General features: G+C 48.2%; 1 protein-coding gene across 1 annotated transcript in view; it reads right to left on the bottom strand.

Moving 5' to 3' along the window:
- Positions 1-21,575, bottom strand: part of LOC135258790 (CCR4-NOT transcription complex subunit 2) — a 45,394-nt gene extending 23,819 nt beyond the window's left edge. Inside the window, exon 1 of the mRNA XM_064342373.1 lies at positions 20,864-21,575. Coding sequence (XP_064198443.1) covers positions 20,864-21,097 — 234 coding nt within the window. The 5' untranslated portion in view covers positions 21,098-21,575. The remainder of the gene's footprint in view (positions 1-20,863) is intronic.
- Between the last annotated feature and the right edge of the window lie 5,108 nt (positions 21,576-26,683).

The raw sequence follows: 26,683 nt of genomic DNA, 5'->3' as shown, positions 1-26,683 counted from the left end.
CGCGACGCCGACGCGAGGCCGCGAATCGACAGAGTGGCGAGCTCATCGCGAACATCCGCGTCCCGTCGATCACCGAGCGGGAAGCACTGCCGGGTTTCAGCTCAGAGTCATTTAGCGCACGCTCTGGGTTTCACTACAGCTGCCAGACTGAGGTTAAAGTGTCTGCACCATCACTAGGATATTTGTTCCCCACACGTTGGAATAGGTTTCCAAAGAGTCAAACTGCGGATGCTGCTGGACAGGCCTAAACGGGTCATGTCAGTGTGAAAGATCACACTATCTTGGATAGAGATAAAATGCACTCACACCACAGCAATGCAAAGATCCTGAACTACACATTCAGAGCAATACTGAATCTTGTTTCCTTAATTTTCTGTAATTGCATCATGCTCTAACTTGCAAAAACAAATTTTTAAAAGCCACAAAAATCATCACGCCACAAAAAAAAAAACTTTACCCACATTGCCACAGGCAAGAAATATGCCATTATTGACATTGCATATACAAAAAAAGAAATACAAAAAGTGCAATCTGGTTGAAACAGTTTGAAAACAACAGAGCTGAAGCATGTGCAGATCCCTCGTTGTGAGATGAAAGTGCCTTTCAAAACCTCATAAACGCTCAGACAGATTCTCACATAAACGCCTCGACGCACTTCATCATTCCCAACACCCGCCATTACTTTCATAACCACAATAAAACGGGCTGTTTCGGACCTGGATGCTGATTGGCCGAGGCCGTATTGTAAATCCGATACAGTAACGGCGGTTCAAACAGCCTGCTTGTAAACTGTATCGCTCCATGCAAAAACAGTTACTTCCAAATAATATTACAAAACACATAACACTGTGTCATCAATTAACTGTCTCTGTACGTTGTAGCTGCTTTATGAGAGCAATACGGCACTCCAGGCCATGCCGTACCGTAAATACTGTGACGGTTACAGGGGGCTGCCAGCATTCTATTTCGGGGAGTGCCTAACCACACCACCTTTCGGCTGTGCCTGTGGCATCAGAGGCCGAGGAGCCGGCTGAAATACTACACCTCGCCCTCGCCCCCCCCCTCCACCGCAGCCCGTGGTTCCTGGCAGGAAAGCGCCATTAAACATGAATGAGCCCTTCACTGTGGTACGACACGGCACACCATCACATAGCCTGTGTGTGCGAGCGTGTGGTGTGCGTGAGGGTGTGAGTGTTGATGAGTGTGTGTGTGTGTTGTGTGTGTGTGTCTGTGTGTGTGTGTGTGTGTGTGTGTGGTGTGTGCTGTGTGTGGTGTGTGTGTGGAGTGACAGATTGAGTGTGTGGTGTGTGGCTGTGTGTGGTGAGAGTGTGTGTGTGTGTGTGTGTGAGAGTGACAGTATGTGAGTGTGTGTGTGTGTGTGTGTGTGAACTGTGTGTGTGTGTGAGAGTGTGTGTGTGTGCGTGTGTGTGTGTGTGGGACAGAGTGAACATGCTGCAGAGCACATTAAGGCTGTGTTTAGAGGCCGAGCTCTGAGCCCTTCAAAGCGAACCCGAGTCAGAACTACACACACACGGAGGGGAGCCCCACGCTTTCTATCCGTGGCAGATCGAACGGGCTATTTACAGAAACCGTGACTCCAATCAGACCGTCACAGCGGATTCAAACTGGCAGGTCCTACGGTCCTCCAGGAACGACCCTGCCGCCCAGGCTCAGTTACAGCAAATGGGAAACACACCAGAACGACTGCACCACTCCAGCAGACGGGTCTGAAGAGTGTGTGTGTGTGTGTGTGTGTGTGTGCGCGCGCATGTACACACACACACACACACACACACATACATACACACACACACACACACACTTTCATTTCAGTAATGCTTGTTGCAGTATAGTGATGCAATATGTGATGTGATCTGGGAGAAACACATTCGGGGGGGGGGGGGGCATGTTTCCTGGAACGTTTTCCATTTCCCCACGCAGCCTCGAGGGTGGGGTTCAGTGGCAATCCTCAGATATGGGCAAGTGCCAGTCCAAGGCTGGCACAGCCAGGGGGGATGCCAGCTGTGTGGCGTGGCACGGCCCGGACGGTGGCACGGCCAGGGGGGGATGCCAGCTGTGTGGCGTGGCACGGCCAGGGGGGGATGCCAGCTGTGTGGCGTGGCACAGCCTGGGGGGATGCCAGCTTTGTGGGGTGGCACAGCCTGGGGGGATGCCAGCTGTGTGGCGTGGCACGGAGGGAGAGCAGATTAGCACACAGCTGTGGAAGGCATTTGCCATTTCTAATGCGGCTTTACAGCAGCTGCCGTAATACTGAGCAATACTGCCTGCCCAACAGACACAGCAACATGGAGACGGACGGCCAGAGAGCACCAGAGAGAGAGAGCACCAGAGAGAGAGAGAGGGAGAGAGAGAGAGAGAGAGAGAGAGAGAGAGAGAGGGGCAGGCATCACCATCCTCGGCTACATGAAACCAACCTGCCGTAGATAAGCCAACTGAATAACTGCCAACGCAACATATAGAGACTAGGCAGCCAACAATGTCACAACTGCCCTTCTGCAGATCACAGATCCATATACAACGGTATTTCACTCCTCTCAAGGGGGCTTTAACAATATTGACACAGGTAAAATGGTCAAGGTCAAAGTAAAATGGTCAAGGTTAAAGTAAAATGGTCAAGGTTAAAGTAAAATGGTCAAGGTCAAAGGGAAATGACATCAGGGCCACCTCCCGCCAGCGTGAGCCTCGGCCTGACAGTAGCAGGATTACCGCCACCTGCCCTCCGCCATTCTCAGAAAAACATTTTAAGCTGGTTGCTGGTGGAACGCCATTGGCATCACACACTCAGCTCTCGAAGAATTCGGCACCAAGCACGCGAGAAGGTTAAAGCCATGTAGGCCAACTTCGGCCGAACGTATTTGTGGCTGTATAAAACTGCCACTTTTTTTCCTGTTACATTTGCATTTATTTGTTCCTTCAATTTATTGCATCATTTCAAGTATGTTGGTCACAAATATATCAATTTCAAATGTCTGCTGGACACTGGTGCTAACAGTGGCAGTTTGACACATGGAAATTGGGCCCAATTTTAATGAAATCTCTCAGAAAATGTAGATAAAGTCCCTGTCGCTTAGTTTCCAGTTTCTGAGCCCTGAGATAAGCTCCATTTCAACTCCTCCACTATGGGCCCTAACCGCCGGTCTACCACCGTCTGTCTAAGCGCCCATCAGTCATGTAACGGTGCCCAAAGTTTACCTGACCCAGTCTATCAAGTAAATTTATAACCTCAAAAGCTTAGGCTGCTGTTCAGTCCCTTTTTTGAGAAGACACTTCGAAGACTAACAGCTCTATCTTCGCGTTGAATCAATAAGCAGTTCAGCGTCGTGATCTCTCCAGTAAATCAGGCTAAGCAGTGTCAGCAGGTCAGGTGATTCTTCTCCAGTTATAATCAGACTAAGCAGTGTCAGCAGGTCCGGTGATTCTTCTCCAGTTATAATCAGGCTAAGCAGTGTCAGCAGGTCAGGTGATTCTTCTCCAGTTATAATCAGAGCATGCAGAGTCAGTGATCTTCTCCAGTATTCAGACTAGCAGTGTCGCAGGTCAGGTGATTCGCACCGATCAGCTAAGCAGTGTCAGCAGTCAGGTGATTCTGACCAATCAGCTAAGCAGTGTCAGAGTCAGAGAGCCGGCTGAAGCCTTGACCTCGCTCTTCCAGACAAACCCCCAGTCGGCCTCGAGAAGCTCAGCAAGCAAAGGTCACGCCCTCAGCCTTTACTTCGACGGACGGCCTTTGGTGGCAGGGAGGGGGGGTGGTATGATTTAAGAAAGAGAGCTAGACTGGGTGTGGGGGGGTGAAAGAACGGGGGTTATACAGACCATCTGTGCGGTGTGCATGGGGGGGAGGGGTCTGCTCTGGCAGACAGAAGCCAGCTGCCCGGGGGAATATTTGGGGTGGGCGGGGTGGGAGTGGGGGACTGTATGCATCCAAACCGCAGACACATTCCCGGCGAACCAATACACCCCCCCCCCACCCCCACCCCCACCCCCGTCCCTGCCCCACCCCCATCCCAACAGGCGCCACGGCAGGGGGTCCAGGTCAAAGACAAACGTGAAAAGGACGGCTCTGTGCTCCAGTTTCATAAAGGAAGTGTCATTTGCCCAAAAAAACACTGGTGATTAATGCTGCACTTTATGAGCGCTTTGAATGGGCCATCTTCTGGGGTTCTTCTGAGTGAGTGAGTGTGTGAGTGTGTGTGTACGCGTCATGTGCGTGCATGTATGTATGTGTGTGTGTGTGTACGCGTCGTGTGCGTGTATGTATGTATGTGTGTGTGTGTGTACGCGTCGTGTGCGTGTATGTATGTGTGTGTGTGTGCGCGTCGTGTGCGTGCATGCATGTGTGTGCGTGCGTGTAGTGTGCATGAGTGAGTGTGTGTGTGCGTGTGCGTGTAGTTCTATTGAGGTGCACATCTGGCACCCTGCACACTCTCTCAGACTGAGACAGCGCAGAGCGGACTGGAACAACAGGAGCATTCAGGCCGTGGTGAGGACGCACGTTTCTGGGGCTTAATAACAAGCGAAAAAGGGAACTGAGAACGAAGAAAACGACTCGAAAAGGACTCCCTCACCCTGGGAAAACGGCGGCAAAAAGGCAGCAAATCAACAAACAAGGAAATGGAAAAAAAAAAAATGTTAAGTCAAATACTGATAATGAAAATGTTTCAAAGTTCATGAATAAATCTGAATCATGATTTTTTTATTTTAATATATCCCATAACGTTTTGTGTATTTCCAATCAAATGGCCAGTTGAAATTAATTTACCAAACTGCTTAAACTGAAAAGGAACTGAGCCCCCCCTCCCATCCCCCGAAAAAAAAAAAAAATACATCATTCATTTGTGTGGTAACACCCATCAGACCAGGCCATAAACCCTGAGACTGAGGCGAGCGTGGGCGTGTGTGTGTGTGTGTGTGTGTGTGTGTGTGTGTGATGGTGGTAGTGATGAGATGTTTGGGGAGGTGGTGAGTGGTGTGGGTGGAGGTTTTGGTGAGATGAGTGTACGTGTGCGGTGCGAGGGTGTGGGGAGTTGGCGGCCGAGCGGTGTGTGGGGTGGCAGGGTGTTGTGGCAGCGGGTGTTGGTGGATCCCGCTGCGCTCCTTCACGCCGCTCCTGCCGCTTCTCGGTCATCTCCACAGTCGTAGCCGCGAACAATTCTGATTAACAGCCTCATTTCTCCTCTTCTCTTAATTGGTCGATTTAGGCATAATCATAATCGCAATTAGAAAAACGGTTGCCATGTCAACAGCTCTTACAAACCCTTGCTTCAAAAGTTCTAGCCTATGAATGTGCGAAAGTAACTTTGTGATGCAACTAAATCCACCCGTTACAGAAACTTGGAAAGCTCATTGCTAATAAAGACGATGAATCACGCGGTGGTCTTGTGTAGGCGGGGGTGCAGCTGGAAGCAGCGGGTAAGGCAGCTGCCGCTGCATCGATAGCTCACCACCGGCTAAAACTCAGGAGCAGAGGAACTCAAACTGTAACTTCCCCTTCCACACATTAGGATTGACACCACAAAAGGCCCAAAATTGCTTAATCTGGGCATATTGTCAAAGGAATAAACAAAAGCAATGCAAACTAGCCCAGTTCCCTGCATCCACCCATCCGTACGCGCACACCCATCACCAAACAGCTGATCCATTCTGAGGGAGATAATACGAGTTTTAAATCGTGTGGAGGGTCATTTCACAAAGTAGCCCCCCCCCTCCCCCAACTCTGAGGTAGCTCTGTTCCAAGCCACAGCTGCCCTGGGCGGCCTCATATGCATTTACATCACTGCTGAACTCCCCCCCCCCACACACACACACTTCTGCCCTCCTCCACTGCACACACACCTTCAGCCCAGTTCCCTCCACCCATCCATCCATCCGTCCGTGCAGAGCCATCCATCCATCTGTGCACACCCACCCAAACGGACGTGCTACACGGCTGAACGGCTGGATTAACCGCTAAAACACTGAAACAGGCGAGGATGGCGGCTGACGCAACTTCAGTATGAACACGGACCAATGGGATGAACTCAGCCAACCGTTCACCACTCATTTCCTCTTCTGTTTCACCGCACGACAGACACAGGTGTTCAACCAGATACAGCGGGCGGGTCGGGGGGGGACAGGGGGGGGGGGTAGTCCTAGCGTGCCCCCAGAGTGGCAGTACGGGCGTAACGTCGCTGTACGGCACTTCTGTAGGTGCTGGGACCTCCCCAGGCCGTCCATCTCAAACACAAACGCACATTATCATTTAAACGTGGGATCGGGTGATCCGGGAGGTGACCTACGCGGGGGGGGGGGGGGTCACGAGGGGGGTCGTCTACATGGGCGGCGGTCACGTGTGGGGTTCACTTCATTTCATTGTGAGACGCGTGACGGGACACTGGAGACGGTGTTCAGTCTGGCGGCTGCTCATTAACATACGGGCCCGTGCTCAGGCCTCATGCTCCGTCCTCATTAAAGGTCTCATTAATCTGCCTGTGTGCAGCAGGAGCGTCGCTGAACACCACACGGCTCCTCCCGCTCTACAGCCACACTCAGAGAGCTCCCAGGTCCCCAGTGTGCCTTTCACCCCGATTCTGCTCCTTAAAACCAGCCCCAGGGCCAGTCTGCACACTCTACCCTACACACACTGGAGAAGGTTCTAATGCACTGGTGCCAGCTTGGTACAGTTATCAGTTGTCTACGACCATGAAATGCACTTTTTTTGTACGTCGCTTTGGATAAAAGCGTCTGCCAAATGAATGTAATGTAATGAATGTAATGTAATATGCACGGATATGCACCGGCCAAACTGAAGTATACTTCCTTTCTTTTTTTTTTTTTATAAATAAAAAGCTAACAGGTAAAAAGCAGCGCTGCACTCAAGACCATTCATCCTAAGGAGGAGGATGAGAAGGAGGAGGAGGAGGTGATGATGCAACTGCTGATGTAAACGCTGATGTAACCATCCAACAGCCCCTGAGCAGCACTGGAGGGATGTTCCAATTAGAGACCTGCAAATCCAGGAAGGGCTGAGAGTAAAAACAGAGCAGAACAGCGGCTACCCACAATCCCTCACTGCAGTCCCACCCCGATGCTCACTTCTGTCTGAGGGAGGGAGTATAATATCCCATCCCCCCCCCGATAATCACCATGAATGCTCACAGACTCTCTGAAGCTGGACCGGCCGAGAAATTTGGCTCTTTCCCTTCCCCCCCCCCCCCCCCTGGCAGCCTGGCTCTCGTAACCAGACCTGTCTCCCTCAGGCACTGCTCGACAGCCGCGGACCAATCGGGGAAGGGCCAACGGGATCCTTCCCCCGGCCAATGGAATCCTTCCCCCGGCCAATGGGACCCTTCCGTGTGGACGGGCTCCCGGTTTTAAATAATGCATTCACCTTTCCCTCCAGATGCACCGCAGGCTGCTGGCCACTCCGGGGCTGAGGACAGGAGCACCACCGCTTCAGTTTTTAAAGGGGGGGGGGCAGGAGTGTTTGGCTCCTTCTGTTTGCGCAACCCTTCCTCCGTAAACACCCCAGTTCACTTCCAGTCCGTTCGTCAGCGCTGCAGACAACCAGCACTACTCCAGCTGCACTCAGCTGGCGAGTCAGAGGCCTGTACGGGCACCGAGCATGTACCCACAATGCAGCACAAACAGATGAGCAACTCTCCGCGTGCTGCCCAGAATAAGGCTGCCTACTTTCAAGACGAGACACAGCAAAAATGCACCACGTTTTGACCTCGGAGAGAAGAATCACAACACTCACACGCTGAAAAGTTCAGGCACTCTGCGAAAAAATGAAATAAAAAAGTACAGAGAAGCTGGAAAGACGCGTGGCGGGCATCTGAATGGGCCACAGTGCGTCGGTGCTCCTTTGAGCGGGCAAGCTGCTGGCAAGGGTGCCAAAACAAATGCCGCCAACAGAGCACGCGCTCCTCGAAAATTTACAGACGTGTGTGTCCCGAGGAAACAAAAAAATTAAGCTTGAGAGGGGAGGGGAGGGTTCCACTCCAGCCCAAACAAAGCACACCTCACTCAGCAGCTACAGCAGGGCTGCCCAGCCCTGTTCCTGGAGATCTACCATCCTGTGCGTTTCCACTCCAGCCCAAACAAAGCACACCTCACTCAGCAGCTACAGCAGGGCTGCCCAGCCCTGTTCCTGGAGATCTACCGTCCTGCACGTTTCCACTCCAGCCCAAACAAAGCACACCTCACTCAGCAGCTACAGCAGGGCAGCCCAGCCCTGTTCCTGGAGAGCAAACTTCCTGTAGGTTTCTATTTCAGCCCTAGTTTGGCACACCTGACTTTACTAATTAGCAGCTCAGTGAGATCTGTAGCTGTTGAGTGAGGTGTGCTTCGTTAGCGTTGGAGGGGAAGCCTACAGGACGGTAGAGCTCCAGGAGCAGGGCAGGGTTAGGGTGAGGGTGAGGGTGAGGGTGAGCACCGCTGCAGGCAAACGATGGAGAACGCTCGGCCTGCGCGTGACTCAGCCGGGTTGCCATGGCGCGGCTCGTTCGCTCGGGCGGAGAGCGCCCCCCCCCTGCACTTCCGGCGGCCGGCGGGTAGCGAACCGCGTTTCTGAGGCAGAGAGAGAGAGAGAGAGAGCGGCCGTCGGGGCGGCAGAGCGGAGAGAGCGCCATATGCACGGGACGCGGCGAGCGCTCCGCGCCATCTGTGCCGCCGCCCCACGTCGCTATGCCAACGCGCTGCACGTCCGTGCGTTTCTGTAGAGACAGCGATGCTCATCGCATACTGCAAGGCAGGATGGTTAACGCGGTCTTGCTCCGTAAAAGCAGTGACCAGCAGATGCCACAGGCAGTACAGAATCCGCTGGCAGTCAGGGTTGCCAGATCACTTCCCAGTTGGGGGCCAAAGCCAGTGTTGCTTTAGCATTCCGTTAGCACCCTTTAACATTCCCTCATGTACATGCGTGTGGGACGCACGCGCTGCACTGGATGACCATGCCGGCTCAGACTCCACTTTCTCCACATAAACCCACACGCGTATATATTTTCCACCAGACGTGGGCATCCTGATACTCTACTGTTATGAGCTCAGCTCGATTCATCTGTTCTCCAGCCAGCAAACAGCCTTAACGCACAAACAACACAACAGTTCTTCAACATGGCCGTCAGCACATACATTCTGTTCAAAATGGCCACAATCTATTAACTTTTGATTCATTAATTATAACTCCTAGCTCTTAATGCCTTTGCAGGCAAAGCAGACCGTTACACCCTTTACATGCAGGCGAGTCTGATAAGCTGAGATTCTGAACGGGAGCGAACACAGCCGATCCAGAATCTACACCTGGGACGAGACCCAATATTCCACCACGAGACCCTTAACCCTTTAAGGCGTGAGATCACAGACATGTGATTAGTTAGGAACATTCTGATGGTGATGTCACAATCACTGCTGGTGACTGAAAGTGATGGAGTTCTAGAACACGGACTTAGAATTTTGAAAACAATATTCAAAAAAAAAAAACCTACTCTTCAAAAGGTCAATTCGTCACCAACAATAGCATTCCCGTGCTCGTCAATCAACAGCCAAAAAATCCAGTATTTATTCTCTCTCATCAATGCCAAAATCGGTCAGAGAACCAAGGAAATGTCAATAAAGCACCACTTATGGTTTAATATTAATTTCTGAAAGCATTACGTTTTCACACAGAGTAATGACAGTCACAGAAAAATATTTCAAGAAAGCCTTTGGGCAAAATAGCAGGGCAGGATTATTTGATCATGACATCAACAGAAAAATAAGGAAGGCTAAACCATGTTTGCATCCATGGCTGTGAGTATGCACCCGATGCGTTCAGACAAACGTGCAAAAACAGGCTGCAGGCGCCAGACGGATAAACAGGGCTTTAGTGAAGGACATCAGGCACCTGCTAGAGACCCACAGTGATGCTGTGCAGCGACACACAGTGATGCTGTGCAGCGACACACAGTGATGCTGTGCAGCGACACACAGTGATGCTGTGCAGCGACACACAGTGCTGCTGTGCAGCGACACACAGTGCTGCTGTGCAGCGACACACAGTGATGCTGTGCAGCGACACACAGTGCATGCTGTGCAGCGGCACACAGTGCATGCTGCATAAAAGGAGGACACAGGGTTGTGCAGCACAGCATTAGCCCACCTGCAGCTTCAGAACCAAACAGCATTACGTGTGTTCAAGGAGAACGTTGACTGCTGCAGCCGAACCAATCGACCAGTTAGTTAGCACGAGGCTAACCGTTTAGCCGCAGAAATACCCTGAACCCTAGACCGGGCCCAGTCGATTTGGGGTCAACTTCCCAGCAAAACACGTGAGAGACAAAGTGAGAGACAGTTTGCGATATGCCACAACAAGCCCTTGAAACTTTTGAAACGAAATTCTCTCATTGTGTCAGAAAACAAAAAAACACAAAGCCAGTCAGCAGCAGGAAACCACAAACTCTCACCTTAAAACGACACCTGACCTTACAATTTCCCCCCAGTTACTGTGAAGTGCATCGTCGCCTCGATGCAACCAACCGACGCAACCAACAATAGTTTGACTCCCAGACATAAGCAGTTTTGCATCGCATTCAAAAAATATTCATACTAATTTCCTATTTCTACCAATATCTCATGAATAGACTGGATACACTGCATATTATGTATGCCATTTACGCTATTCATTTTGCAGGCACTTTTCTGCAGCATTTCAAGGTTGTTACGTGAAAGACCAAGCGCAAGCATAACCACAAACAGCAGTACAGGATACAGGGTAATGCTATGGAGATTCGCTTCAGCGCTGACCAAGCACAGCCCCTGTGCAAGCAAGGGAAATCAGATACGAAGAGCACAAACACTTAACCTGACGCTGTTCATCAATACAAAAACAGCTGCAGCTCAAACCACGCTGGAAAACCCGGCCTAATTTCTGCTGTAACCCAATTATGATCAGCTGCATTTCTACCTCAATACTTAAATATTTCAAAACCGTAATGCTTTCTGAGGACCATCGGAAGTCCGCAGTTTAAGGACCAACTCCTCTGATGCATGGAGAGACGGCTCCTGGTCAGACATCAGCCAAAATGAGAGAACAGTCCGCGTGAAACACTGCTTTATTCTGAATTCCCCGGCCAGGAATGGGGAGGCATGTGCTAATTAAACCTTCATCCTGAAGATCTCTTCTCTGAGAACTCTGACAGGGTGTCGAACAGCTTCCCCTTCACTTCCGACAGATGAGCCAATCGATGCAGGAGAACCCCAGCAGTGTTCTGTTCGCAGCCAATAGCGTGGCTGCCTGCCAGGAGCATTCGGCCGCACTACCTCAAAAAAACGTAGCGGCCCACCGTCCTGTTCCCAAGTCAAATCAGCAACGGCTCAAATTGCCACGCGTTTGCATGCGGTTCCGTTGCCATCCCAGAAGTCTCTGAGGTTCTGAGCTCAGCAGAAACCATCGGCTTGACTCCTCTGAAAGAGCCTTGCGCGCTAGCTAGACACGGCTCCACAGTACAAGATTAGCACTGGCGCTGCACAGGATTAGCATGGGCACTGGATGGGATTAGCATGGGCACTGGATGGGATTAGCATGGGCACTGGATGGGATTAGCATGGGCACTGGATGGGATTAGCATGGGCACTGGATGGGATTAGCATGGGCACTGGATGGGATTAGCATGAGCGCTGCACAGGATTAGCATGGGCACTGGATGGGATTAGCATGAGCGCTGCACAGGATTAGCACTAGTGCTGCACAGGTTTAGCGCTAATGCTGCACAGGATTAGCACTGGCACTGGAGACAGAGAGGCAGGAGAGAGAGGGGCTGGCTAGGTCACAAGGGGACAGCGAATGTTCCAGGGCGAGCAGGATGAGATGGAACCGCAGGCCTCCTCAGCATGGGGGTGGGGGGGGGCTGCAGTTTCCTGTCAGTGTCGCTCAGGCGCGGGGGGGAGGACGCGCTGTACAGACGCGCACCGCGGGGGGGTTCCGCTCGTCTCCGGTGACGGCGGCGGCGGCGCGGGCGTACCGCTGCGTTCGCTAAAGCGCCGCGTTCAGCGGAGCCGCCGCACAACGACTCCGCGCGGACGCTCCCGCGAGCAGCTCGCCACTTACAGCGCTCGCGGCACCGCCAAAAACGCCCGCCTGCATCCGCAGCGACGTGAAGGAAACCGCCTCGCCCCATTTCATCTCTCTCCACGCACGTTTCTTCAGAAGAAACAAAAAACTAGAAAATGGCAATAAAAACAAAAACAAGATGGAGCAGACGCCCTGATTACAGGCGCCATTTTGCGTAATCAAGCTGATGGTGTCTGATGGATCTTTTTTCTGACGTGTCTGGTTATGGTCAATCTTCATCAATCTACAGAAATTCAATTTTCCATTTCAGGAACAAGGACAATTGCCTGAATATCATTTCTGCTCATATCAGATTTCCAAGCTCTTCCCTGAGAACTAGCTGCTGTCAAAGCCCCCTCTCCTACTGATCTATTCACATGAGCGTGCTTAAACCCATCACACGCAAAAAATACACCACAAATCCGAATTCTGATTCAAATAAAATTCATGAATTAAAACTGCTCATTCCCAGCACATGTACAAGTACACTCAAGCAGTGATCTCCATTACTGGTACAGATGGCATTTTGCCACTTTTTCTTTCTTCAAACCAGCTGTTCTTCCTCTCAGACTGAATCGGCTCTGCTCACGCCGTTTGCTTGGGAGATACGTTTACGAAATGCCATCCCCCTGGCAACGCAGTTTCTCATTTTTAAAAAAAACCTCAATTTGCCAAAACGATTTGGCTATTTTCCGTTTGTTCCAGCACACTGCAGGACCAGGAGTTAGACGGACCGAGTCGTCGTCTTCTTCCTCGTTAATCAGTCGACGTGGGCTTCCGCCAACGACACACCGGAGCCCTTCGGGGAGGAACTGACGAAAATCAAACGATCGCAGATTCTGCGTCGACCAATCCAGAGCAAGCCCGAGTCTCCCTTTACACAGGGCTCTTCAGAGAGCTTGACCTCTGACCTCAGTGTTTATTCGCTGAACGCCAATGTATGTCCTTGCCAGCAGAAGCACATCTCTGGCATTTCAGGAAATGCTTGAGCCACGGTTTCTCTTACCTCCAAAATGCTTCTGACATTAAATGTGTCTTGGTTTTTTCCACGAGAGACCAAAGGCTTTTCATTATTCATTAATCCAGTGAGGGCCCTCTGTCTTGATACGCGTGTGAGATGTCCTACATCCAACGCCCCCCCCCCCCCAATTCAATTAAATTTCAATTATTCAGGTTACCATCTTGCAACAAACATCATATTAACATTAAGCCTTGTTCAGATACCCACGCTCATTAACAGTAAGGGAATCTACAGACACATTAGCAGAAACCCACTCCAGGTGCTCTTTAAGTCAATGACCTAAGAGTGCACACTTTGCACAGCAGGGGAGTGAGCTACAGTACAATTGAATCAAATCCAGCAGGGGAGTGAGCTGCAGTACAATTTAATCAAATCCAGCAGGGGAGTGAGCTGCAGTACAATTTAATCAAATCCAGCAGGGGAGTGAGCTACAGTACAATTTAATCAAACCCTGCCACTGTCGGATTATCCACAATGAAGAATCGAATGCCGCTGAGCTGCTAACAAGCTAACCGGCAGAGAAAGACAGGCTTGCTCACAGTAATATTTCCCACTTACATAACTTCCATAACCCATAATCCTACACCCATTCCCAACATCAACCAATGTGTAGGGACATGGAAGCATGTCAAGGTCACAGACAGCATCAATGGGACAGGGCTTCCTTTTTGGGAACTGCTCATACAGAGTGAACCTTGTGTGGAGAACCATACTAGCATGAGAATTCAAAAGAGCATTGGTGGACGTTACTCACAAAGTCCCCCACTTAAATGGGGCCACTCTGCAAGACTGCTGAAGTGACAGGAAAAAAAACTGAACTTTAACTGCGAGTGGCCTACTTTTTTCTGTCAATACCTCAAAAACGGCTCCAAGACTAAGACACCTTATCCACCCAAGGAAATGCTTGGAAAGAAGGCAGTTGTAGCTGTTGAGTTACTTTTTTTGATGGACTGTCAAATTTTTACAAACGGTCAGCAATAAACTAAAAATGTATGAACCATGAATTTATATCAACTGTGCAAATGCAACCCATGCAGCACAAGCCACGCGCTCATCTCCTTAAGTAGGGCGATGGTGAACCGGAATGACAGGCAAAACAACACCAAACCACAAAAACAAGACGCCCACCACCGCTTCATCTGCATAGTAGCCACAGCAAACAGGTATAAATTTAGTACGCCACTTCCCTTCCAGCAGATCCACCTCAGAGCCAGAGCTCAGAGTCCTTAGACAACTGCATACATCATCCATCCTTAGCAATGGCCTTGGCTGCCCTACAGTTCCATCCCTTCTGCTCTCTTTGCTAAATTGAATCTGGCCACAGTTTATTTTTCTTTCTTCCAGGAACTCTTTTCAAACAAACCGTGTCAGAAAAAGACAATGGGAGCAACATAACCTCTGTAGTGCACAAAAGGGCTGGCGTTTATTCCAGAAACATTCACAGCATTTCGGTCCCCTGCTGAGCACCTCGATTTCTTACACCCATCCGCTCAAACGGGAAAACGGAACGGTGAATTTTCACTTCAAAGGGCCCGGAACCCGGAGCCTGCCAACAGCCAGGCCCCGTCACAGGGGGGTTCGGCGGGAAAGACGGGCGGCCATTTTGGCGTTCCGCAGCTCCTCCCTGATGACTGAAGTGACGGCTGGGGGGGGGGGGGGGCGGAGGAGAGCAAACAGGATGAAGAGAGGCGGAGGGAGTGGAGCACCCAACACCCCCACCCCCCCCCCACCCCACCCCACCCAACCGCAGCGGGGCCGGAAGAGCTTCCGGGGGAAAATCCACTTGGCCACTTGGAAATGGAAAATCAACTCCCGCACCCGCACCACGCTTTTCCGCAGCGCAGACCAATCAGACTGCTGCTCTCCCGGGCGGTCCGGCGGGGTCTCGACTGCGTGTTCCGGAAAACGGATTCCACGTCAGAGTCTTCATCGGTGCTCCTGATTTTCCACAGCGGCCCCCCCCGGCCCCCCGCATGGGAGTTTTCAGAAACAACGCCAACGCTTCACGCCAACGCCAAGACGGGGAGCAGGAGTCAGCCGAGGCCAGGCCAGCCGCAGAAACGCCCCCATCCACCGCCCACCCCCACCCCCGCCCCCGTCCCGCGTGGGCCCAGACAGGCTACATCGATTCCTTACGTGCGCGGATGAAGCTAATAAACTTCCAGGAGAGGCGCGCAGTCGATGGAGAAGTCACGGATGTCCGATATAAACATCCCTCCGGTACCGTGTGCGGTAAAGACGGCGTGAGGCCCGGAACGCCCGCGGAGCTAAGTGCATGCTGGGTAACTGCACACCCCGTTGAATTGCACGGTGCGCTTCGATCCCGTTGACTGTAATTAGTCCTGTTCACACTCCGGCTAAGTCACAACAACCCTGAGCGTGCGTAATTATTAAGGGCCAACTGCAACGAGGGGGGGGAACTCAAAGGTTCCCTCTGCAGAAAAACGAGGCATTTAAAAACCCTCTGCACGTGTAATGGAGGATTCTCTTAACAGAGCCTCTGTCTTCTATAAATGGAGGGAAAAACACTTAGAGTGACATCCAAAATATGTCCCAATGCAAAAAAAAAAAAAGAGGCAAGATTACAAACAATTAGTAAAGGCATCTGTGTGATGTTAAGTTAGGGTTTCAACATCCTAACAGGTTCAGTGGTCATTAAATTACATCAGTAATAAAAATTTGATCAGTAATTTCTCTGTTATGGGCACGATGATCCGGATGGTAAAAGAATTAGGCCTATTTATTATTCGTGCACCCCAGTAAAAAAAAAAATCACTGACATGGTAATTCAGGACGCGAATAAAATTACTGCATTACGTCGATAAAAAATGACATTACCTGACCTGCCCTGGTGAGACTAATCCGGTCCAGACAGGGCTGAAGAGGCTCCAGGTCATTCAGACTGCAGTTTACATAGCCTAACCGCTTCATCACACACTTGCACTCATGAACTCTTGTGAATTCTACTGTGGTCGTGTTCATCCGGCTCAAGTGACAACTCGACTGCAAATCCAAACATGAAGCGGGAGGCCATTATGAGTTTCGTACTTCGACGAGGTCAAAAACTCTGGTAACGAGCAGCATTTTATAGGCCCTCTCTGCCTGTAGCAAAGTCGTGTGCTGAATCTCACTGCAGATTATGAGGGCACACACGGGTATCTGTAACAGAATAAAACATCACCAGCCATCTCCAGCGAGCGGCACAGAGAGATAAAACCTAAACTATAACTCTGACCTGTGTGATGCGCTTTTCAGCCATTCTAAACTCTACAGTGACACCAAAACACATAGAACAAAAACTGCTTCCTTAGCCTATATCACAATAAGCCAAACTTAACTCTCGCTCTCTATAAAGTCATCTGAATCATTCAGCACAAGGGTTCGCTACCTCATTGCAAAAATATAAATAAACTGCTCTCTCATTGCATAATATTTGGAAAGCTAACCAAACTTGCAATTTAATTTCTCAAAATGTAGGCTTTCATACCGAAGCCATTGTGTTAATCTAACACAGCTACCTTCATACATGCCTCCTATTAGCTACTAATGTTCATTACAAGTGTGTAATTCCCACCCATTCCATAAACTGCCAAGCTAACCTGAACAAGAATAACAGCTAACCTGCTCACTCACTGCACTCACATTTAAATCTAGCAAGCTGGACAGTTTATTGCATGTTTAGCACATGAATGGTTTAAAATGGATGAACATTAGCACTAACATTCTGAATATACAACGCAACAGAATTACATCTGTTGTGGACAGAAATGGTGAATATTAGATTAATCTGTTTGACTGCCACATCAACACTGGTGCATAGTAGCACAGCAGGTCTGAATTATTAATAACTGGGAATGACATCAGTTTGGTTTAAACGCAGGTGAAATTGTGCAGGACTCAGACGTTCTCTGTCTTAAAATTAGCATTTCACCTAGTTCAAATCCAAGATGAAAAATTTCTGACTACCCGAAACATAGCTAGACTGAGACAGGTCTGGCCAACAAACTTGGTGGCTTTTTGACCATCTCAAATCTAAACGCTACCAAACAATGTCCCAACAATAACATATCTCAGTCAACAACACAAGCCTGTGGCCTGCCAAAACAGGTCATTATGGAACAGGCCTGAACACGCAAAGACTGAACTCAACACAACAGCAAGCTTCAGACACAGCACGAGAACACACGGGGGCAAAGTGCAGTGTGTGTGGACGCAAACCAACTGGCTTACTACAGCCACAGGTAAAATGTGCTAAACTCAGTGTGACTCCGACCATCCCATTAAGCAATTACAGAATGGCCCCAAGTCTATAGAGAGCAGGACAGGGACAACTGAAATTTAAATCAACCCATATATATACGAAAATATTCTTAAACTGCACAGACCCAGTACAGTACCCTGATCTTTTCATCTTTGCGTGCAATAGACGGAATGTGTTCTACTGAACCGGTAAATCCCACATCAGCCTTCCTGCCGCTCACTGGGCTTTCTGCAGCAGGTACCGGGGCTGAGGGTCAGATTAACATCAGGTGAAGGGGAGACCAGCAGCATTCTGCAATCACGTTAAAGCCTTGTTGAAGGAAACCGTAGGCGGGCCTTAGAACCATCAACTCTGCCCACCTGAAGAATATGCTGGAGGTAGACTGACACTGATCTCAGAACAGCTGTGCGTTTAGGACGCGCCTGCTGGTTGCAAAGACAGTTCTCAGAACAGCTGAGCGTTTCTGAAGATGCTTGCTGGCTGCAGCGAGACTTCTCAGAACAGCTGAAAGAATCCCTTTTCCCGCCTTCTCGGATGACCTCACCGGAGAGCCCAGAATCCACTGCCCCCCCCGCCACCCTCAGGTAATGCTCCATCCGGTGCCAGGTTCTCACCAGACAGCTCAACCCAACTCCAGCGTTTCACACACGCGGGTCCCCCCCCCGGCCCCCGTGTCCCACCCCCCCCACCCCTGGTTTTGAGGCGAGCGCGAGACCCGGCGGGGATAACACCTTCAGTTCACGCAACGCGGCGGCGGCGTCTTGCATTTCTCCCTCTTTTCTTTTTTTAAAACAGACGAGCGCTGCTGGTGCTCTCAGCGTGGGGGGGGGGGATTATGATCTGAACGGCGCTTTAGATGATACATCCTCTCTGCAGCTCTCTGCACAGCCTTCTAAAGGGCCTGGTCTTCAGATGGCTGTCACATGCTACAAGGAAGGCTGTGTGTGGGGAGAAAAGCTGCACCCCATATCTACATAAAGCATAATTAGGCCCACAAAAAAAAAAAACTGTCATTTGATATTGCTTTTGTTCCCTTTGCCCACCTGCAGAAAGCTAATGTTCATATAATGTTACCACCACACAATGACCTGGACCAAGCCTTTGTTTTTTAAAATCTTTTTTGCAGACACTATTTGTTGGGGGGGGGGGCATCCCACAACTTGGGGGGGAGAATATGGATTTTATCAGGACTTCTATAGCAGGTGGCAGTCACCACATCACTGCCTGTGCTCACAGGTCACATTACTGTGCAAGTCACATTCACTCTTGTTCTGATCCATGAAGAACCAATGCTAAATTCTCTGCGTGGTATGGACTGCACTGTCCATGGGCACCAAGTCCAGGCATCATGCTTTTGTGTGATATAAACATAAACATAAAATCCTTTTAAATGTTTATGTTTCACTGCTCAATATAGTTTTCAAACATAAGTTTAAAATACTCTGACAGTAAAGTTCACTAGCTTAATAACAAAAGGTATTAATGGGTAAAAGGAAAACATTTGTGGACGACTGTAAATGCAAAGTGTAAAGATACAATCATTCATAAAACGCACAATACACTTTCCCTTCGGAAGCCATAGCGTAACGAATGCAATCCCTATTCCTTCAGAAACTGCACATCACGGGAAAAAAAAAAACAACTTTAATCACGTCAGTCAAGGTATGTCAATCAAAACTCAATACAAACAACTTGCAACAGCTCATTTATTAGGCACAAAATTGAGAACGACTATCAGTTTTAAAAGGCTTAACTCGGTCACGTGGCTGTAATGGACGCCTACGTCAAGACTTCCTGAGGAATTACATCTTGTATTGCATTGGCCAGCTAAGACTAACGTTACCCTAAGGACAACACGTTCATGCGATTAAGTTATGTTCTTGCTCTGTTGCTTAAATAAGTGTCTAACAATTTTAAGTCTTATTTGAAGCGAACTGGTTGAAATCGCCATTGAAAGCATCAAATATAACCATATACGACTGCAACAACCATCTGAAAAACATAACGTTAGCCACATACAAACCGCAAAGGTAGCTAGCTAGAACACTGCAGGTTCATATTGATCCCAGCGACAGCTGGCGTATAATTTACAATACGTACACTAACTCGACCACATAACTGAAGTGAGTCGCTAGGCATATAATATTAATTTGTCTAAAAAAGAAGGCCGGGAAGCTGCAATACTTAATATGACCCCTTAGGGTACATCAAAGCACGGGAAACGGTGGCAACATGACTAGCTACCTACTGCTAGCCATAGTGCAAAGTAAAAACACGACAGATGGCAAGCGAATACGCTAGCTTCAAATTGAACAAGGAAATCAAGTGCTCTTATATCTGGTTGGGTAAACGGTTGGTTCGCTAGCTAACTCAGTCAAATAGTCTAACTTTGACATTGGATTTGAATAAGGACGGTCCAAATACGCAACTTAACAAGTTAATTAATAAAACTAATACCAAGCTAAACGGAGGACAAAAACCTGATGTTAGCAGTCTGGTTAGTGAGTAGCAAAAGGGACCACCATCAGTAAGGACTATAACTTACGTACCTTTACAGTTTCCACCGGCAAGTTATTTAAAAAGGCAAAGTATGTGGCGGGGTAATTCAAATGTTTGAATCCTGTAACTTTACGGAACCCAGGACGGAACAACCAGCAAGCGTCTGGCCATAGCATATCTGCAAATACAACTTGCCATTCATTACCAAGCCATTGCCAATTAACTATCTAGCTAGCTAGTTGTTAGCTTTCTAAGCGGACAGGTCATTAGCAAGCCAAAACAAACAATAAAACACATGAATCCACGAACTGTGGGTCTGCTTGCGGTAAAACAACGACACAGTAAGCTAATCTACACACAACAATTGCCGACAGTAGCAAGCCAATGTACTTGTTGTGCACAGTTAGAATAAGCTAGCAAAATAAACTGCTCTTCGGCATCTGAGATGAAAAGATGTTTTACGCCAGCAGGGATAAATCAGCATAGAAGCAAGGTTATTTATTAGCAGGTTATGCAGGAATTTAAGTTGTCGGGTTTCTGTTCTCTTTTTCAAATAATGATATTGTAAAAGCAAGCCAAGTTAGCTAGCCAACACAATTGCCAAATATAACCTTAAAGTAACTTCGAACTACATGTATTTTCCCTTGTGTTAGCATCTAGCTAGCGTCAGTTAGCTAGGTCGCTATCTGTGTGGTTCTAGTACTGTAACGTTATACCGTTAGTATGATAGCTAGCTAGTGGGAGTACTGAAAAGAAGAGGGCTACTGTGCGGGTTGGGCCTGCTCTTCCTCGGTTCCCGTCGCTCTCGATTTATATAGCTCCAGACAAAAACCTGAAGCGATAAAGCAACTGTTCGGATTGAAACCCGCCAACCGGTTCAAATCCGACCGAATCCACATCGCCCGGTTCAGAAGGGCTTCTGGGTTGAGATGCATCGTTCACCCGGCAGAGCAAACGTAATATTTTGGAGAAAAAATCAGAGAAAAAAACTCACCGCATTAATTTCTCTTCTCCTCGCAGATCCAAGATGGCTGTGTATTCCACTGCCGAGGATGCTGGGTGAACAACCTTTACCCTCTGACCCGATCGTGACTTCAAAAGACACGTCCAGTGCGGAGAGTTCCTTCCACTGCCTGCCGATGTAGCCGAGAGGTTGTGGAGGCATTGTAGCAGGATTTGCAGTGCCAGAGTGCCAAGGATTCCGCAGCAAAGAAAACGTCAGAGACATGTGAAGAACCCGACTTAAGCACTTTCCTCTTTCCGGGAAGCCAACTTCAACAGCTTTCTTGAATGCACCATGTCTGAATACGGTCGTGGAATGATCTTGGATATTACCCAAGTGGATTCGCTACTTTGATGGTTGCGATTGTGTTTCGTTCCATAAAATAAAATCGTTGCCTTTACATAAAAGCTTTTTATTTTCAGTGTTCTGTGATCTGTTTAAGGGTGCGTCACTGACGTTTCAATTAAAGTGTCCATAGCTTTGGTGTTGTTGTAGACCGTCCTGATGGTAACAGCAGAATTTTCAGCATGATTTGTTGTGAAGCTATCCGCTTACTGTATGTCCTTGCCTTGATAGCCTTTGCCGTAGCTCGGTATCCTGCCTGGATTTACAAATTATTGACCTTAGCCTCCTGTTCAAGAATCAAGCCATTACGTTTGAAACGTGGCTTTGATTGCTAGCCTACCATTCCATGTAGCAAACGACTGCGAGTGGTTGCTTAAATGGAAGAGTGTACGCCTTCGACGAGAACGATTGGGCTACTGCGTGGAGATATTTGATTACGGGAAGGACGACAGGTGTAACTGAAGATATTGGGTCTTAATATTAGACCGCTATCTAATTGCAGTCATTAGATTGGCATATATGAATATGATTGAGTTTGGGAATGCAAATCGGCAAATGGGAGATTTCATAGAAATGTTAGTTATAAATAAGTCAATGTGAATTCTGATGATTCAGATCATGTGGGTTGAACAGCGTCTTACACAGCATACTGTTGATCAAAAATGATCTCATTCTACAAGCCTCAATGCGGATGTGTTTCGTATGTGTGAATTGGCATATGTTTCTAATATTCCAATTCAAACACGTGTGCTGGAGCACAGTGTTTGAATTTGCATCTGTCATACGGATGTATGTGAATGGGAGGTCAATTTCCACGACAGAGCAGGCACATTTGATCTACCATGTACAGCATCTTAAAACACGATTGTAGCGACAAGAAATGATCTTCTGTGAACCACGCGCCTTTTAAAACCCAGGAATGTATATGATCATGACAGTGTGCTTAGAGTATAAATAAATAAGACTGGACTTTTTTCTCCTCTTAGAGGGATAGGGGAATAGAAGTATGAGGTTCAAGCTTTCTTTTCTTGTTTTTCAAAAGGGATCCATATTTCAGTATATTTAGTGCCCTCAGTTGTTGTCTTTCACATGAAGATATCCTGAATTGAATCATACACTTTGTGCACTTCATGGGAAGGGTGTTTATTCCTAAATGGCACAATCTGAGTCTTCCTCGCTATTCCTCCACTCCATCTATGGTGCAGCTGCAGAGCCCCCTAGCAGGTGACTGAAGGAATTACAGTTTAAATGTGTAAAAGGAAGTGTGTGTGTGGGTGTGTGGGTGTGTGTGTCTGCTGTAAGTATATGGACAGTGACACAATTTCTGGTTGGCTCTATATCCTTCTCCTGCCAAATGCTTGAAGTTAAGTAAGTGTGCACACACTAGTGCAGTTCTGTGTGTGTTGACTGTGCACACTAGTGCAGTTCTGTGTGTGTTGACTGCACACCAGTGCAGTTCTGTGTGTGGTGACTGTGCACACTAGTGCAGTTCTGTGGGTGGTGACTGTGCGCACACACTAGTGCAGTTCTGTGTGTGGTGACTGTGCACACTAGTGCAGTTCTGTGTGTGGTGACTGTGTGCACACTAGTGCAGTTCTGTGTGTGGTGACTGTGCACACTAGTGCAGTTCTGTGGGTGGTGACTGTGCGCACACACTAGTGCAGTTCTGTGTGTGGTGACTGTGTGCACACACTAGTGCAGTTCTGTGTGTGGTGACTGTGCACACTGTATTACAGCAACGGGGCGGGGCCAAACGTTAATTAATTCTATCGCGGGTTGTGACTTCGAACTTGAGGCTTTGCTGTGCCAATTAACACAGAACAGGATTAGGGTGGCAACCTTCGCTGGGGTTACCCAGGTGCAAAATGTCAACGCGACCGTAATTGGGCGAGAGTGGCCGGCAGCCAGATACCAGCACGGGCCCCGCCAGCCAATCAGCAATTACACGCAGCAGCAGCCCTCCGCCTCTTCCGGCCTCCTCTGCGCTGGAGCTCCGCACGCGCTCAGAGGGCAAGTGAGGTTCAGCTCCGTTACGCTCGGATGAGAAGCCCCAGAGACGGACGCGGTCAGGCCGGGAACGCACCGACATAACGTCCTGCGGCTCGGCAGAAAAAAAAAAAAAGCTGGGGCATTTTCTTAATTTTTTGACATACAACAAGTGTCTTTGATGACGAAAACCATGTTGCAGTGAAAATATTTTCAAAAATATTATTATTTTATTTTTTATTGACTTTCCTTTTTTGTGTATGTTTTAGCGTAGCAGAATATATATCGTTCATGAGATATAGGCCAGAGACTCATGTCCCTTACAGGGGACAACAAGGAACTGCCTGGTCTGAACCGGATAAACTGGTAGAGACAGTTCCACACGAAAGCTTCTGAAACGGGTAATTGTGATTTTAATGACCAACAAAGCAGGAAGTAAATAGGCTCATCTCTGTGGATGCTGTGAATATGTCAGTCTTTCCACATGTACATGTATGCTGTTTATAATGTTTTTTTGTTTTTTTTTGCTGATGAATAATTGTGTGCATACACTTACCAGACCAAAAGCATTACTGAAAATAGTCACTCTCTCTCATACTTATGTTGCGTACACACCTGTGCATGTGCACATACTGTAACTACACCAGTGTCCCTTATTATGCTATACTGCACTGTCCCTTATTATGTTGTACTGCATTACATTACATTACAGGCATTTAGCAGACGCTCTTATCCAGAGCGACGTACAACAGGTGCATCAGTTCAAAGTTCAAATCACTGTTCTCCGTGTTACCTTTCCTGCTGGAAGGAGCAAGCGCAGCATTTGCTTTAAATGGTAAAACAGCTAGAATGGATCATGCCTATATTCATTACTGTGGAATAGCAAGGGTAATAAATTTTGCAAATAGAAGCTGCTAACATCAGCCCTCGGTGCAAATGACATTTGAGAAGGGTCATCACATCATTACGAGAAAGTTAGCTTCTCTGTAGCTAAATGTCATTCCTGAGGGCGAAATATTCTTTGCGGAAAATTACAACTACCTTCGAAAGTCTGATAATAAACCTTCGAAATGGACACTGGGGAATTGTCGCATTGGCCTTGGCTGCAAGCCATAGATGTGAAATCTAATTTTACAAGTGACCTCCGGAATGAAAAAGGTACTTTCTCTCTAAAGCTTATTACTCTTCTTTAGCCATGCCAGTAGCAACTAGGAAGGTATAAGCCATGGATAGAATATCTCACCAGGACTTAGTTTACATTATTAAATTTGCATTATTTAAGACTTAGGCTTGATACAATGCTAAATCAACTCTGGACTACAGATAAAAAGCAGAACCTGTCTATCTTTTTGTGTTTTCATTTATTTTTCTTCTTTTAAAAAAAATAAATAATAGATTTGGAATTAATCAGATGTGAGAGCTGAAATGCGACTGGATGAGTGAAGCACCAACCCCGCTATGGCCAGGCCCCAGCTTGGCAAGGTTCAGCCAATCAGATCCTTTCCCCCCCCCTTAGTTTGAATCTAACGTTAATGGATTTTGTTCTATCCAAGCCTGATTGCAAGAGTCTGATGGATTATTAAGAGACTGTGTCCGAATGGTGAGCCGCCAACACGTGGTCACCTGCATTCATTAAGCCTAAATAATTAATACAATTATGATTTTAGAGTCTTGGAAAGAGCAAAAAACCAGGAACCAATCTGCCAACCAAGAACCCGGGTTGCCTAGCCCTGATGTGGAACGGCTGTCTATGAACGAAACTGTATTTATTTCGACCCCTCCATTGCAGTTAATGCACGGATAGCTCACGTGTACTGCTCCAGCGGTTTTACTCTATTTGTCCATCCTTAATATGGCTACACATTTCTAAACGTGTCATCAGTCAGTCTCTGCAACATTCACAGCACACGGTTCCATGACCTTGGTGTCCGCTGAGGTCTCTCTCTTGAAAATAGAGCTGTTTGATATTCATCAGTGATAGCTCATTTTTGATAGCCCTTTTCCGAGCTGTGCCTGCCTACGTTAATGTTGGAATTTCCCATATGTATTCCGACGCGTTCCCAAAGCCTATCGGCATATCAAGCAAGCAAAACATCCATCTCCGGCGTGAGAGCAGCTTGATTGCGACCATAAACATCAATCTCACACTCTTTCCCCGTCCCTCTCCTCGTGCTATGATTCAAAAGGCACCGGTTAATGAGCGAAATCCCCACGCATTAAGTTCCTCCCGAGGGTGAAACTCGGAAAAGGTCCCGTAATAAAACATCGAACTTCATTATGCAGCTTACACTCCCTCCCCCCCTCCTCTGCTCAGAAGGGGGTGTGTCTCCCGAGCCTGTCATCTCCAATCAGCCCTGCGGCTTCACCTTGCTCCATGTGACACCCCAGTTTTTACCAGGAGAATCTGTTTATTTCTGACACACGCGTGGCCTGGAAAAAACCGAAGAGAGGATTTATTACCTCACTACCTCCTCAGTACATTCCATGTGTAAAAGACACCTACTAAAGATTCTAGCCCCCTAATAAGGAAACATGGGACAAATTACCTTGGAGATTTATGTATTTAGTTTAGTCTGTGAATCCTGAAATGAAGGATCACATTTTTTTATTCTTAAAATGCGCGTGCGTTTCTCAGCATCGATTTTCAGTGCCTATCATTACTTTCAGCACATTTTCAGGAAACTCATCACGCAGCCTGAATGTCCATCATTTCCCAATGTAGAAAATAAATGGGCCTTCCCTAGGGGCACGTCCACCAAAGCTCGAGTCCGCTGCGCAACGATGCTACCCGCGGTCAGCATTCAAGTCATGACTATTCACGTTCTGATTGGCTGCGAGTCCCGCAGGGCAATGTGCCCACTCCGTCACCCAGGGAACGAGAGCAGCCCAAGCCTTATTGCGCTTCAGCTCGCGGCTTCTAGACCGGCCCCACTGTGGCCTGCCTCTTCTAGGTGCAGAACAAAATTTCCATTTGCGGGCAAAGTCACCGCTCAGCCGGTGAAATGGCGAAGTGAAAACAGGCATCGGCCGGCGGCAGGTCCAGTGGACCCGCTGCGCTACTTTTTTTACGCTCGCGTAAATGGCGGGAGGGCCTCTCACTGTTCCAGCGAGTTTGCAAATACAACCGGGTGTTCTACACTGGGGAAAAAAGCTATAAAAATAGAGGGGATGGACAGAGAATGTGTAACTTTGCCTCAAACATAAAAATTTGAATGAAAAACTTTTACTGCATGTAAACGTAATGCAAAAGTCAAGGACTGCAAGCAAACTTTATACCAAAGTCCAAGAGCAGTTACTTTAATCCTGCATGCCCCAATCAGTAGATCAAATTATCATTAATTACTATCACACTTAGAGTTAAGATAATAAAACATTTTACAGCCCGTGTGAACTGATGCAGAAATTATTGAGTTTCAGAAGCTATATTACTTCCAGCTACTGCCTTGCGTGGCTTGAATTTTTCTCCAAATACTCAAGAGC

This window comes from Anguilla rostrata, chromosome 7, assembly GCF_018555375.3.
Source record: "Anguilla rostrata isolate EN2019 chromosome 7, ASM1855537v3, whole genome shotgun sequence".
Classification (NCBI taxonomy): Eukaryota; Metazoa; Chordata; class Actinopteri; order Anguilliformes; family Anguillidae; genus Anguilla; species Anguilla rostrata.
Note: the sequence above shows the minus strand (reverse complement) of the source record. Positions and strands in the feature narration are given on the sequence as shown.